The sequence below is a fragment of the Eschrichtius robustus genome, chromosome 3 (genome assembly GCF_028021215.1).
Source record: "Eschrichtius robustus isolate mEscRob2 chromosome 3, mEscRob2.pri, whole genome shotgun sequence".
Taxonomy (NCBI): Eukaryota; Metazoa; Chordata; class Mammalia; order Artiodactyla; family Eschrichtiidae; genus Eschrichtius; species Eschrichtius robustus.
This window is the reverse complement of record NC_090826.1, coordinates 32,022,146-32,036,738: the sequence shown is the minus strand read 5'-3', so window position 1 is coordinate 32,036,738 and position 14,593 is coordinate 32,022,146. Positions and strand designations below refer to the sequence as shown.

General features: G+C 42.6%; 1 protein-coding gene across 6 annotated transcripts in view; it reads right to left on the bottom strand.

Moving 5' to 3' along the window:
* Positions 1–14,593, bottom strand: part of MACF1 (microtubule actin crosslinking factor 1) — a 328,417-nt gene that overhangs the window by 205,280 nt on the left and 108,544 nt on the right. For all 6 annotated transcript variants that reach the window (XM_068539571.1, XM_068539573.1, XM_068539572.1 and 3 more), the window contains exons 2-3: positions 13,734–13,795; positions 1,256–1,345 (exon numbers count right to left, since the gene is read on the bottom strand). In XM_068539571.1, coding sequence (XP_068395672.1) covers positions 1,256–1,345; positions 13,734–13,795 — 152 coding nt within the window. The remainder of the gene's footprint in view (positions 1–1,255; positions 1,346–13,733; positions 13,796–14,593) is intronic.

The following is a 14,593-nucleotide window of genomic DNA, read 5'->3' as shown; positions in this document are numbered from 1 at the left end:
TGAGCACTGTTAAGTCCAGCACAGTGAAAGTAAAATTCTGATTACTTAGGAGATTTATAAATGAGGGCCAGAGAAGAACTAGAATTCATATGTACTGGCTATGTTAATAAAAGCATCTGTCAATTTTAGGCCATTAAACATTATAAAATTAATTCTATTGTAAGACCAAAACAAAAGTGAAACCAAAACAAAGGCCCCAGGGGAAGGCAAGCTCCAACCGTGGAAGAAGCTATTACTTAGGGAGTGAAATCTAATGTGCCAAATCCTGCCCTTGAAACACAACAAACAATGACTAAGAATTCACCAAAGGCGGTGAGCACGCTGGCTCCACCAGCTCCTCGAGCTGTGTGCCTCACCAGAGCACTCCTCCCTCACAGGTGTTTCCTGGCATTTTCTAAATGAAAAGTATGTTGTCTACAACACTCGAGATAGAGCAGGAGCTGCACAGGATCACAGGCTTCCATTAGGCTCCCATATAGGAAACAATGAGCCCACAGCAAGGTTACGCTGATCCCTCAAACAAAGTGAAGATAAGAACTCATGAGCCAAGAGGTTCAGACAGCCTTTGCCCTCAGATAGGTAAGTGTTTCCACAAGCCACATTTAATACATCTGGGGAGGAAGCAGGCATGTTTAATTATCCAAGGAGCCCAGATGTACTCCGTCTGGGGCTATGCTCAGACATCCAACTTCAGCACTTCTCCAACCCTGCGAAAGACAGTGAATCCCAGAAGGGAGAAAGTGAGGTGATTTGGAAAAAAATGACCCTAAACACCTGGGCTTTTAAATGTAAATTTCAGGTCTCTGTTGAATATAGAAATAGAACAATTCATAGCAGAAGCGAAAATAGGAGGAGTCTATATAGACTAGAAATAAAGCTGTAGCAAGAAAAATACACCTTATTCAAAAATCTTTAAACGTAAATCTGCTATTCCTGAAACACTAGCATCTATAAATAGATAAAGAACAAGTAAGGAGAAAACATGCAAATATGAAAGGAATAGAACTGATACCTGATTCCATCAAGAAATGAGAATATATGATACATCAGGTTAAATTAAGATGAAATTACATCATTTATAACGTGTTAAGTCTGAGTTAGAAATAAAGTCCGCCAATTACCTCTTCTACTTTTTCCTCCCATGTAACAGAGCACACAGTGACAGCCACTGCCCTAGCACTCAACAAGGTGGACCCATATGTCATTAATAGGGCCACACCTGTGAGGTCAACTCATTAGGAGAAGAGAAGCTCACCAGTTTGACGCCTGAGAGGACCTCCAGCAGAGAGATCAGGTTATGGCCATCCCGCAGATCTTCATAAAGATCATTGATGTGCTTCCGGACCTGTGCATGAGAGTGAAACAGACTGATTTTTATTCTATCTTGAATTATTTTATTATCTACACAAGAATCTCTGGTCCTAGGTAAACACAATTAAAGAATTTGAAACTGGAAACAACAAAAAATTCAGGAATTTTCAGGTTGGAGTACAATACATATGAAATGGTAACACTTAACAGAAGTGTATGTGTGTTTTTTTAAATTGAGGCCAGGGACTTCCCTGGTGGCACAGTGGTTAAGAATCCGCCTGCCAATGCAGGAGACACGGGTTCGAGGTCTGGTCCAGGAAGATCCCACATGCCACGGAGCAACTAAGCCCGTGCGCCACAACTACTGAGCCTGCGCTCTAGAGCCCGCAAGCCACAACTACTGAGCCTGTGAGCCACAACTACTGAAGCCCACGTGCCTAGAGCCCATGCTCCGCAACAAGAGAAGCCACCGCAATGAGAAGCCCACACACGGCAACGAACAGTAGCCCCCACTCACCACAATTAGAGAAAGCCCACGCGCAGCAACAAAGACACAACGCGGCCAAAAATAAATATAAAATAAATAAGTAAATTTATAATTAATAAATTGAGGCCAGATCCATTACACACTCTAGCCAACCATGAAAAATACTCCAGCAAGTTTGGACTAGGGATGGGGAGTCTTAATCATCCTGAAACATCTCAGGAATTATTATGGACCAAAATGTGATATGACGGCCAATGACGGACAGATGAGACCAGTCAGAGTCAGAAAAGCCTTCCAGAGTGCTATGAAGGAAACTAAAATGCTAGATACCCAGTATTCCATACGGTGTACCTTAATTTAACCCTTTTCTTACCAAATACTTTTTTTTTTTTAATTTATTTTTGGCTGAGTTGGGTCTTCGTTGCTCCGCGCGGGCTTTCTCCAGTTGCGGTGAGTGGGGGCTACTCTTCGTTGCAGTGTGCGGTTTTCTCACTGTGGTGGCTTCTCTTGTTGCAGAGCACGGGCTCTAAGTACGCGGGCTTCAGTAGTTGTGGCACATGGGCTTCAGCAGTTGTGGATCGCGGGCTCCAGAGCGCAGGCTCAGTAGTTGTGGCACACGGGCTTAGTTGCTCCGCGGCATGTGGGATCTTCCTGGACCAGGGCTTGAACCCGTGTCCTCTGCATTGGCAGGCGGATTCTTAACCACTGCGCCACCAGGGAAGCCCCTTACCAAATACTTCTAATAGTGAACTTGAGAATTACTTTCCTTTTGGGAAAAAACAATTCTAATTTTACAACTGAAACTATGCAAAAACAAATAAATATCACTTTAGGAAAATGTGTGGGTAATGTCAAACATTGTGCTAATGCTTTAGATGTTATCTCATCTATCCCTCATATCCATAAGGTAGGTATTATTATTCCTGTTTTACACATGAGGAAATGAGGCACAAAGAGGTTAAGTAACTTGCCTAAGGTCACAAGTGGAAAAACTGGCCTCAGTTTGGTCTTTCTGATATTAGTCTTTGCCATTACTACAATGCTTTGTAACCAGACATAATCTCATTTTATTTACTTAATCCAAACAACTGCCCTGTGAAGTTTATTTATTACTCCCATTCTGTAGCAGAAACTGAGGAAGCTAAGGCTCTGAGAAGTTATGGTCACATAGATGTAGCAAGTGCCTAAAGTGACTGATTCATTCCAAGTCTAGTGACAACTTCACTGAGTGATATGCTCAAACACAGAATCAGAAGACAATTGGAAATTACAAGGAAGAAGATTCTTTCCAACACAAATAATTTTCTAGACAATAAGAGAAAGGGTTACTCTCAGAATAGTGGATTTCTGGTCACTGGAGTTTTTCAAGCAGAGACTAGGATATTGGAATTTCTACATTCACGCGGAAGACTGAACTATAAGTCCTTTCCAACTATAATATTCTAGCATTCGAAACAGATTGCAAATCAGAAAAGATACAGGCTGCAAACATCTCAGTAAAATTCCTAGAAAAGAAAGGACTTGAAGGATTAGAAAATGATAGAAAGAAAGAGGAGAGGAAAACCACATAAGGCTAGGTATAGGGGTGGAAACATGCAAGACATGCATGTTTGTACGTGTGTGTGAAGGAATAAGAAGTTGACAGGTAGATAACCCAACTGGAGAAAATGGTTCATGATAAATTGAATAATAGGTTTCAAATATTTAAAAATTAAATATAGGTTTCAAATATTTAAAGAATATTTCTTCAATTTTTTTGTGCTACTGACAGTATGACACACATTTTAGTTTAATCTGCAATATTAACATTTTCTCCCTCACTTTCTTAAGTTTAGACAATGAATGAAACAATACATTTACCTCAGACTTGTATCACTTGTTGATTTCCATGGTGTAAATACTCTCTTGAAATGACCGATTTCAAGCTATTAATATAATATCACTAAAAGCAATGTTGGGAAGAAATGTACAGTAGCACACCAATATATAGAATTTCCATCAGAGAGATACAACACACATAACTGACCTCAAGAGCACAGATGGTAATAACATAGTAAAGTAACTGAAGTGATGAGCTTTGAATATTTATTACCTTTATTTAAAATATAATTTATTTAATTGTAAGTTTACATAATTTAATTTTTAATAATGGCTGTGCTTAGCAAATAGCTCACAAAATTCCTGAAAGTTTAATATTGGGCTCTCAAGAGCCCATGACAGTTGACTCCAACACACCAGTGGCTCTAAGATTTCAAGACCCTTCCCACACGCGGGTCCAAGGGTTCAACCACAGTGCACCACTCAAGAAATTAGCAGGTCATAAGAGTTGGAAAGGAAGTTTGATTTGACAAGTTCAATTTGAAGTATGTTGAATTTAAAACAACAGCAAAGGAGCTACAAATGGAAATGTTCTTGAAGCAGCTGAAAATACCAGAATTTAACCTGGGGCAGCTGAGAACTTAAGTTTAGAAGTCATATGCATAGAGGTGCTAGCTAAAGACATGGGAAATGTTGGGCTTTCTGGGTTAGGGCAAAAAAGAAGAGCAGAGTGCTAAGGACTGAGCCTGAGGGAAGAGCCAAAATTAGAAGGCAGGAGATGGGAAAGCAATCAACAAAGGAGGGGGGCAGGTAGGGGAAAAGGCAGTGAAAGAGGTAGGCAACAAACCAAGAAAGTATAATCAAGGAAGAGATGATCACCAGTATCAAATGCTACAGGACAAGGAGGATGAAGACTAAGACAGGCTTTCTGAATTTTCCTACAAATAAGAGTGCTTTTTGTGAGAATAATTTTCTAGAGAGTGGTGGAATGGAAATCAGATTTTAAATGAATAGTAGGTTTGAAAAAGTCAGAAATTATTAAATACTTGATATTAGGATTAAGAAGAGAAGAAACAGGGACTTCCTTGGTGGTGCAGTGGTTAAGAATCCGCCTGCCAATGCAGGGGGCACGGGTTCGAGCCCTGGTCCAGGAAGATCCCACATGCCGTGGAGCAACTAAGCCCGTGCGCAACAACTACTGAGCCTGTGCTCTGGAGCCCACGAGCCACAACTACTGAGCCCACGTGCAACAACTACTGAAGCCCGCGCGCCTAGAGCCCGTGCTCCGCAACAAGAGAAGCCACCGCAATGAGAAGCCCGCGCACCGCAAGGAAGAGTAGCCCCCGCTCGCCGCAACTAGAGGAAGTCCACGTGCAGCAACAAAGACCCAACGAAGCCAAAAATAAATAAATAAAACAAAATAAATTTATAAAAAAAAAAAGAAGAGAAGAAACAATAATGAGGGATTTATTTATTTTTTATTTTTTTAAATTTATTTATTTACTTATTTTTGGCTGTGTTGGGTCTTCGTTTCTGTGCTAGGGCTTTCTCTAGTTGTGGCAAGCGGGGGCCACTCTTCACTGCGGTGCGCAGGCCTCTCACCACCGTGGCCTCTTTTGTTGTGGAGCACAGGCTCCAGACGCGCAGGCTCAGCAATCGTGGCTCACGGGCCCAGTTGCTCCGCGGCATGTGGGATCTTCCCAGACCAGGGCTCGAACCCGTGTGCCCTGCATTGGCAGGCAGATTCTCAACCACTGCGCCACCAGGGAAGCCCGAGGGATTTATTTTTGACAGGTAAGACCTGAACATAGGGTATAAAAATCGGGAGTGGTCATCAAGTAATTATTTAAATAAATTACATAGGGTTGCGGACCAGGTGAGATCGTGTTATCAATAGGATACCAAACACCATGGAGTGCTGAAAAGAAAAAGAAAGTACTTGAAATGTAAAGTTAGTTTTATATCAAGGCCCCAATATCTCCTTCTGAAAATTCCGGTTATGTTTTACACCTGTGAATAGCAAAATTCAACCACCTTACAAGAAATTTAGATGAGACCTAGTTTACTGTTTCTCAGTCTTTGTGTGATTATAATAACTAAGTAACTATGAAAACCAGTAGAGAGATATAGACAAAAGTAATGGGGAAAGGGAGTGTAGTGAGATTTTTTTTTTCTCGGATAATTTTCAACAGAGAACAGTAGTCTGTTTCTGAAGCATACTGGACACAGCTCTGCCTAGAGAAGGATAAAGAACTAGGGGCTTCCCTGGTGGCGCAGTGGTTAAGAATCCGCCTGCCAATGCAGGGGACACGGGTTCGAGCCCTGGTCCAGGAAGACCCCACATGCCGCGGAGCAACTAAGCCCGTGCACAACTACTGCGCCTGCGCTCTAGAACCCGCAAGCCACAACTACTGAAGCCCGCACGCCTAGAGCCCATGCTCCGCAACAAGAGAAGCCACCGCAATGAGAAGCCCGCGCACCGCAACGAGGAGCAGCCCCCACTCACCACAACTAGAGAAAGCCCACGTGCAGCAACAAAGATCCAACAGAGCCAAAAATAAAATAAAAACAAAAATAAATAATAAAAAAATAAGGAACTATGATAATTAAAAAAAAATAAAAAGAACTAGCTAACACTTACTAGTGCTTTTACATCAAAAAATTTTCAGATGCAGAGGGGGGATTTGGAGGGCTCAATTAACATACCAAGATCATACAGCTTAATGACCAGGCCAATCAAATCCAGGTCTGCCCCCTTCTAAAGTCTTCACCGTTTTTGTACATGCTACGTTGCCTCTGAAGTTTTCCACAAATCTCCTAAGAAAAAGTCTGGTGGACTAAGCACCAGAAAAGCATCAGAGGCAGCCAAGTGAAGCCAAGAGTGCTCAGGAGTCATCCATATATATGTTTCTTTCCAACAAATAATCATGCTGCTCTGTTAACAAACAAGATGAGTGGAAAACTTCAACTATCCAGGTCCTTGCCTGTTTGTACTCCCTGTGAAAATCACCATCAAAATTAGTTCTTTAGAAATCTCCAAGGAATATGTACAAATGGCTAACAAACTCATGAAAAGATGCTCAATATCATTAGCAATAAGGAAAATGTAAATCAAACTACAGGGAGATACCACTTCACAACCACTAGGATGGCTATAATCAAAAAGACAGATAATAAGTGTTGATGAGGCTATAGAGAAACTGGAACCCTCAAACACTCCCAGTGAGAATGTAAAAGGACGCAGCTGCTTTGGAAAACAGTCTGACAGTTCCTCAAAAGGCTAAACACAAGTTACCATACGACTCAGTAATTCCACTCCTAGGTATATATCCAAGAGAATTAAAAACATATGTCCAGAAAAAGAAAAAAAAAAAACTTGTACATGTATGAACGTTCATAGCAGCATTCATTGTTCACAACAGCCAAAAAGTGAAAATAATCCAAATGCCTAAATATTATGATATGTGAAAGAAGGCACTTACAAAGAACCACGTATTGTATGATTCAATTTATATGCGATATCTAGAATCAGCAAATCTATAGAGACCGATAGTAGATTGGTGGTTGCCTAGGGCTGGGGGAGAGGATGGGGGGTTGGTTAGGGATAATGATTAAAGGCTACGGGGTTTCTTTTGGGGGATGAGGAAAATATTCTAAAATTGATTGTGGTGATGGCTGCGAAACTCTGTGAATACAATAAAAGCCATTGAAATGTACACTTTAAATGGGTGAATTATGTGATATGTGAATTAAATCTCAACATAGCTATTTTTAAAAATTAATGTATGGGGCTTCCCTCGTGGTGCAGTGGTTAAGAATCCACCTGCCAATGCAGGAGACACGGGTTCGAGCCCTGGTCCGGGAAGATCCCACATGCCAGGGAGCAACTAAGCCCGTGTGCCACAACTACTGAGCCTGTGCTCTAGAGCCCGTGAGCCACAACTACTGAGCCCGTGTGCCACAACTACTGAAGCCCACGCGCCTAGAGCCCATGCTCCGCAACAAGAGAAGCCACCATAATGAGAAGCCTGCGCACCTCAACAAACAGTAGCCCCCACTCACCACAACTGGAGAAAACCCACGCACAGTAACAATGACCCAACACAGCCAAAAAAAAAAAATTAATGAATGACTAAATTTTGAGACCAAGCCAATCCTCCCCAATCACCATGCATTAGTAAGCCAAGGAAAACTCTGCTCTCCCAATTTTTAAAAGATTGGCTTGAAGTTATGAAAAAATAAACAGCTTCCCCCAATTTCTAAGTGGCTTTAGCAAAGGGAATAAATTGCACTTAAGTGCTTGGAATCAGAATCTGAGCCCAAAGGGACTTTAAAGATTACTTAACTCTAATATACTCAGTTTACAGATGAGAAAAGCATTGTCTAGAGAAGTTAAATAACTTTGTAAGACCATTTAGCTGGAAAGTGTCAGATCACTGCCTCTTGACTCTGAGTTCAGGGCTCTTTCCCCTCACAAGGCTTCCATGATGCTTGAAGGGTAGAAACAACATATTAACAACATTATTAAATTATAAGAGCCCCCCTGCAAAAAAAGAACCAAGGATTGTCATGTAGTATTCTTTAACACCTGCAGAAAGCCTGATCTGGAAAAGTTTTGGTCGAAGACTCTTAAAACACAAGCGGCTCAACTTCCTTGATCCACATTATGTTGAAGAGCAATATATAGGTCAGAGGGGAAAGTTTTAAAGAGGAGAGTCTGTCATTTACTCTCATCTACACTTATTAAAAGATACAGGGAAAGTAAGAGTGAGCCTAGTAGCTTCAGATGGATTTCTGAATTTACAGATTTCTAAACTGTAAGAGGGAAAATTCCATACTGATTCAAAGGCCAAATTTATCCTCCAGAAAAGCCCAATACTAAAAAACACAGATAACAGTTGTCACAGACTTGTCACTCTGGACAGAACCGTGCTCGAACGCAGGGAATAAGAGTGGGGGCTGAGAGTCCCTTTTGGAGTAAGTAGAGTGCGATGGGGGAGCAAAGTGTGAGGCTCTTTGCAGATGAGAATCCTATCGCCTCTGTTTTGAGAGTTCCTTAAGTTTTAAGGAATCTGACAGTGGTAACAGCCAACCCTGATTAACAAAGATTCTCTGAGGATGAGGAGGATTCTAAAATCCACCAAGGGTGTCTTTACTTAATAGGCAGACACTAATGCTCAGGGAGTAGAGAATCCAAGTCCAAATGTAGAACCAAAACCTTCAGTGGGGGTCGAGATGCATTCAGGGTGAAATCAAGCCCTGAAAACTCAGGTCTAGGCAGGCATGGTCACAAACCACCACCACACAGTCACAGCTGGGCAACAAAGGCAACACTCCTCTCCTCAGCATCTGACCAGCACAACTCAATCAATCTCTTAAATTACACTCCACTGCCAGTCTCCATCTCACGTGGCCACAGCACAGAGGCTGCACAGGAGAGAGTGCCTGCAACCATTAGAGCATTCTCCCACCCTGTGTTCAGCTAGAGAGCCTCAAACAGGCGGAGAAAAATTGAGAACGTTAGTAAAACTTTGGAGTTAAAAACTTTTGCTGGTTTATCTGGAATTCTTAACTAAAATTCCAGGAAGGCCAGTTGCTTCTAGACTGTGTACATGACTAAAGATGGAAAGAACTAGTCCATCTGTTAGATTGAATGCTTTCCTTCCTTTCTACCCACTAACGTCCGCAGTCAGTAGAAACCGACCAGAGAAAGCCTTCCTCCTCCTTCTCAGGAGCTCATGCTCTCAGTTCTGTCTCATCATCTCAGCCTTTCTTGAAGTTCTCTTTGGGATACTTTATCAGCTACCAGAACCCAGAGATATATCAAGGATAATGTAAATAAAATCTCACTTAAAACCCTTAAGTTTTTATTTTTGATGGTTCTGGCATATGAGCAGAACTCTTCGATTTGTAGGACTTGTGTTCTAAAATTAGGTTGTTTATATATTTCAGATGCTTACATCCTTAAATCTTTTTTATGATTGGACCAACAGTGTTCTCAGCTAATAAAGAGGAATTGATTTGCTTATGCAAGAACAAACTGTTTCCTAAAGAGATATTTGGGAATCCAAGACATTAGGTCGACTAAATCTAGAACTTGAGGGACTTGGTTGTTTTGATCTTACATCATTCTACTTGCCAATGGCAACACTAATGTAGTTCATGTGTACTTGCAGAGCAAAGCAAAGGATGCCTGAATTACAAAAAACAGATCTTGATCCCTAATTCTCAGCCCAAAGTTCAAAGAATTCCAACATGGAGCTATGATTCTGATGAGCAGTGAATCTCCGTGAAATATTCCAAGATGAGAAAATGCCATTGGAACTGTAAGGCTGGGGGCCTGAGAAGAGATGAAAAATTGCCAAGGATTTAAGTAAAGCTCTGGCTGGCCTCCAATTTCTAACAATGCTATGATGTGTTCGTCTAGTTTCTCCCTCCCTGGGCCTCCTGTCATCACACAGCACTGAGGCAGAGGTTCAACAGGCAACATCAGCTACAAGTGAAGAGCAGGGAGCCAGAGCATTTGCATCCAACTACAAAGTTTAGGGGGACAAGCCTGAGGCAGGATAAATTCAGTTCTTCCGATTGTTAAGAGATGAGGTATGAAAGCAGAGCAAGGTGGGGGCATATTTAATAGTAACAGCAAGTAATTCCTGCCAGAAGACTCATGACTGCTCTTTAGCTCCATCCTTCACTAGCTGTATGACCTTGGGAAAGTCACTTCATTCTTCTAATTCTCACTTTCCTCAATTGTTAAAACTGAAAGGATAAAATACCTTCACCTCCTTCAGGGTTACTGTAAGGATCAAGTCAGATTAGAATATGCTTTGTAAGCTAAAAAGACTATTGAGCTATTATTTACTCAAGGTAACAAATCCTTACTGGATACTTCTCAGGCTCCGGGTGCAGTACTTGGCTGAGACAGTAGCACAAGTCCTAGCCCTCAAGGAGCAGAGGACACCGATGTGTGAACACACAAGCCCATCTCTTCAAAGTGGTATGGCACAGAGATGGAGCTGCAATTAATTTAGTCCAAGGGATGGAGGTCAGAGCCTCAGGAAGGGGATACTGGACCTGGGCCTTGAAGGGTAAGTGGGTGATGGCCAGGCAGAGGAGGCCAAGACATGCATTCAAGGGAGAGAGAAATGAATAAGCAAAGAGGTATGAAAGTACACAGTGTTTAGGAAGCAGTGAGATGTTTAGTACGGCTACAGCACAGGCTATGCAGGGGACAATGCCTGGTTGGAAACAGGCTGTGAAGGGCTCTGCACCATGACAGGGTTATGTGCCACCAAACTAGAGGCAACTAACTGGTAAATGTTGAAGAAATTAGAGGAAAATTGCAGGTTGTTTTCTCCCTATCTACTTTGTCCCGACTAAAAAAATAGGACACAACATCAACCTTCAAGTTACAATCTGGCAGAAAGATGAATGTTGCAGGTGCTATAACAGAAGTACATAACGAATACAGGGAGGCCACAAAGGAAAGGCCAGTCAATTCCAGGTGGGAGAGTCAGGAAAATATCTATTGAGGAGGTGTTAAGTTGGTGTTGTCCAGGCAGAACAGAGTTGGGGAAGGTAATCCACGCGGAGGGGGCCCCATGAGCGAAGATACAGAGTCATAAATCGCATGGCAAACAAAGGTCTGAGGGGAATATGACACTATGAGCCTGGAAAGGTAGGCAGACCAGTGTCAGTACTGCAGACGTTAAGAGTGCAGGTGCTAGACTTTAGGCTGCCTGAGTTCTAGTATTTTAGCTCTTCTTCTTTCTAGTGGTATGACCTTGAACAGGTTATTTAACCTCTCTGAACCTCACTGATAAAATGGGACTATTAATAGAATCTACAGCATAAGGTCAGTGAAGAATTAAATGAAATGATCCATGTAAAAGACTTAGTACAGGAAGTCTGATTTACAGTAAGCACTCAATAAACTACTACCATTATCATTACATTTGTTCTTATAGAAAACTTTATTAGGAAACTATTATGGCCAAGTCAAGAGATGAAGAGGTCCCGGACTAGAACAGAGGTAATGGGGATGGAGAAGAGAAACCAGATGCAAGCATCTTTCTGAGTTCGAAGTGACTGACTATAGTTGGTGACAGGGAGAGATGATGGGCAGGACTAAATATAGTATGATTCTAGGTTCCTAACTTGGACAGCTAGGTACATGAGTGAAAATATTGAGCAATTCGGGATGTGTTGAATATAGGACATGTCTGGATAACATCCAGATGACCGTGTCAAGTACACTGTGAGACACAGGTCCTGGGCTTAGGAAAGAATGCAGGAAAAGGCACTATCATCACCTCCTTATCTATATCTTGTAGTTAGAAAATCGCCCTCATTTGTAGTTAAACAAGTGGCCCTAATGAGCCATGTTTGATTTATGTAACCATCTCCCCGGCCATAGTTTACTGAACTAAATCGATAGACCACTGACCCATGGAGGAGAAGAAAACCTCAGCTAACCAGATCGCTTGTGTTTGTGTCTTTAGAATCATGTAGCTGCAGGGGTTTACATTACCATTTGAGGGACAGCCACCATGGCTCACACACAAGCAACGGGAGGAATGCAGAGAACTAAATGTAGGAGACACACATAAAGATATAAAAATGAAGAAACACAAGGCCTCATAAAAAGAGAAAGAGAGCGTAACTGCCCAATAAAGTTTAGTTTTCATAAAGCTCAGATGCATCCAGACACCAGACTCTGGAGATCACCCTGTATACCTTTCTACTTATGATTCCTTGCATTCCACGCAACCGAATGATCCCCGTGGCTACCACAAATGAGACTGCCAAAGAATACAGAGAAGAAAACAAGAAAATGGTTAGGACCCAGGGAACGTCAACATGGAGGACTCAGACAGAGGAAGAGAAGCCAGTGAAAGAGGCATTCATGGAGGGAAGAGGTAACTGAGGAAAAAGCAGTGTCCTAGAAGGCAACATAAAAGAGAGCTTTAAAGGAGCAGTGAGGGCTTCCCTGGTAGCACAGTGGTTAAGAATCCGCCTGCCAATGCAGGGGACACGGGTTCGAGCCCTGGTCCGGGAAGATCCCACACGCTGCGGAGCAACTAAGCCCGCGCACCACAACTACTGAGCCCGTGCTCTAGAGCCCACGAGCCACAACTACTGAAGCCCGTGCCCTTGGAGCCTGTGCTCTGCAACAAGAGAAGCCACAGCAATGAGAAGCCCGCACACCACAACGAAGAGTAGCCCCCGCTCGCCACAACTAGAGAAAGCCTGCTCACAGCAATGAAGACCCAACGCAGCCAAAAATAAATACATAAATAAATAAAGTAAAATAAAATAAATTTTTAAAAAAACAAAGGGAGCAGTGAGTTAGTCAACACTGTCAAATGCTACAGAGAAATCAAATGAGAAGAAGATAAAACTAGGCTACTAGATACAGCAATTAAGAGGTCACTGGTAATCTTTCCCAGAGCAGTGATTATTATAACTCACAGTTATTTGAGTTGAGTAATTATTGTAACTTAAAAACTTTGTTTTCAAATCTGACTGCCACATTAGTCATACTGTTTATCCTTAGGTGAGTATTTAATATGCCTCTGCGTTGGGTTTTCCTCTATTTAAAAATAATAATATAAAAAAAAATAATAAGATCTCCCTCCAACCCTAGCCATTTTGCTCTGTATTTTAAACTGCATGGGGGTTATACCTGAATATACATATTAAAAAAATTCATTAAACTGATCATTCAAGATTTGCATACTTTAAGAGAGAGAGAACAAAATCCCCTCTGCCCCATCCTTCCACAGTAATCAGGTTAAAAAATTTAAAACAAGAAAGGGGCTTACAAAATAGTATGTAAAGTTTGGTGCAAAGTGTTCTTGGAATCCCAGGAATCACCCCACGGTATCCTCACCCTCAGCCTCCTCAGGTAACGGAGGTGTTACTGTCTTCACCAAGAAACTGATCAGTGGAAGTTTCCGCGTTATTCGGACTATGTTAGATATTCAAAAAAAAAAGGTCATGTGTAACCCCATCAACTGGAGCACATGGCCAGCAACATGAACTGAGAGAAGGGACTGACAGATCCAGATCAGGAGCAGCCAGAGGGGCCAGGGCGGCATCCATGAAGGGGTCCTACCTTCATCAGGTGCTTGTTGACCCACTTGGTGAACGTCTTCTTCTGCACACGGTCCCGTTCATCTGTGAGGAAACAAGGAGAAGGCACTGGCTTAGCGCTACCCGGCAATATGTTCCCCAAACACTGCCTTGCCCACACCCAGATTCTCCGGGACAGTGGAGACAGTTTCCTCAGGACTATGAGACAGCGTCTTGTTGTTGGGAAGGTTCAGTCTGTCTGAACTTCCTCTTCTGTCCTTACCATGTTGTCACTTTACGCATTAGACAGAATCATGTGCCTCAAGAATCTTGTCATGGCAAAGTCTCCTTCGCATCGTAATTCTCCGGGGAGCACAGTGGTTCCCTACTTCCCCTGCCCCCAGCAAGCTCCAAAAAGCCAAAGCTGTGAAAACCCCCAACAGAAGGGGTGGAGTGCCCTTGGCGTTCGGGACGCCTATAGTGCAGGGTTACATCTCACCCTCCACACACCGGTCCTCTTGATCAATGCTCTCCTCCCACCCCCTCCTCCCCAGTACTCCCTCACTCCAGCTTCCTCCCCAGCCTCACCAACCAAACGCTCAGAGCTGCCCACTATGCCCTGCCCCGCACACCTCCTCCCTCCCTCCCTTCTCCCAAGTCTTACAGAGCCCCACCTTTTTTGTAGGCAAATTGTCTTTCATTCTCAATTTTGTTCACCTCTTTAACAGAAGCATGACTGTCAACAGTTGACAATGACTGCGCCACAGAGGCCTGATCCTACGGAGGACTCACCTTCTCCCACAACACCACCTCCAGACCACTGATTCATCAGCTCCGTTCCTTTTCTACTTATTTGAAGCCCTTGCCCTCCACTATACCATCTTGTTCAAATCATCCTTTCTG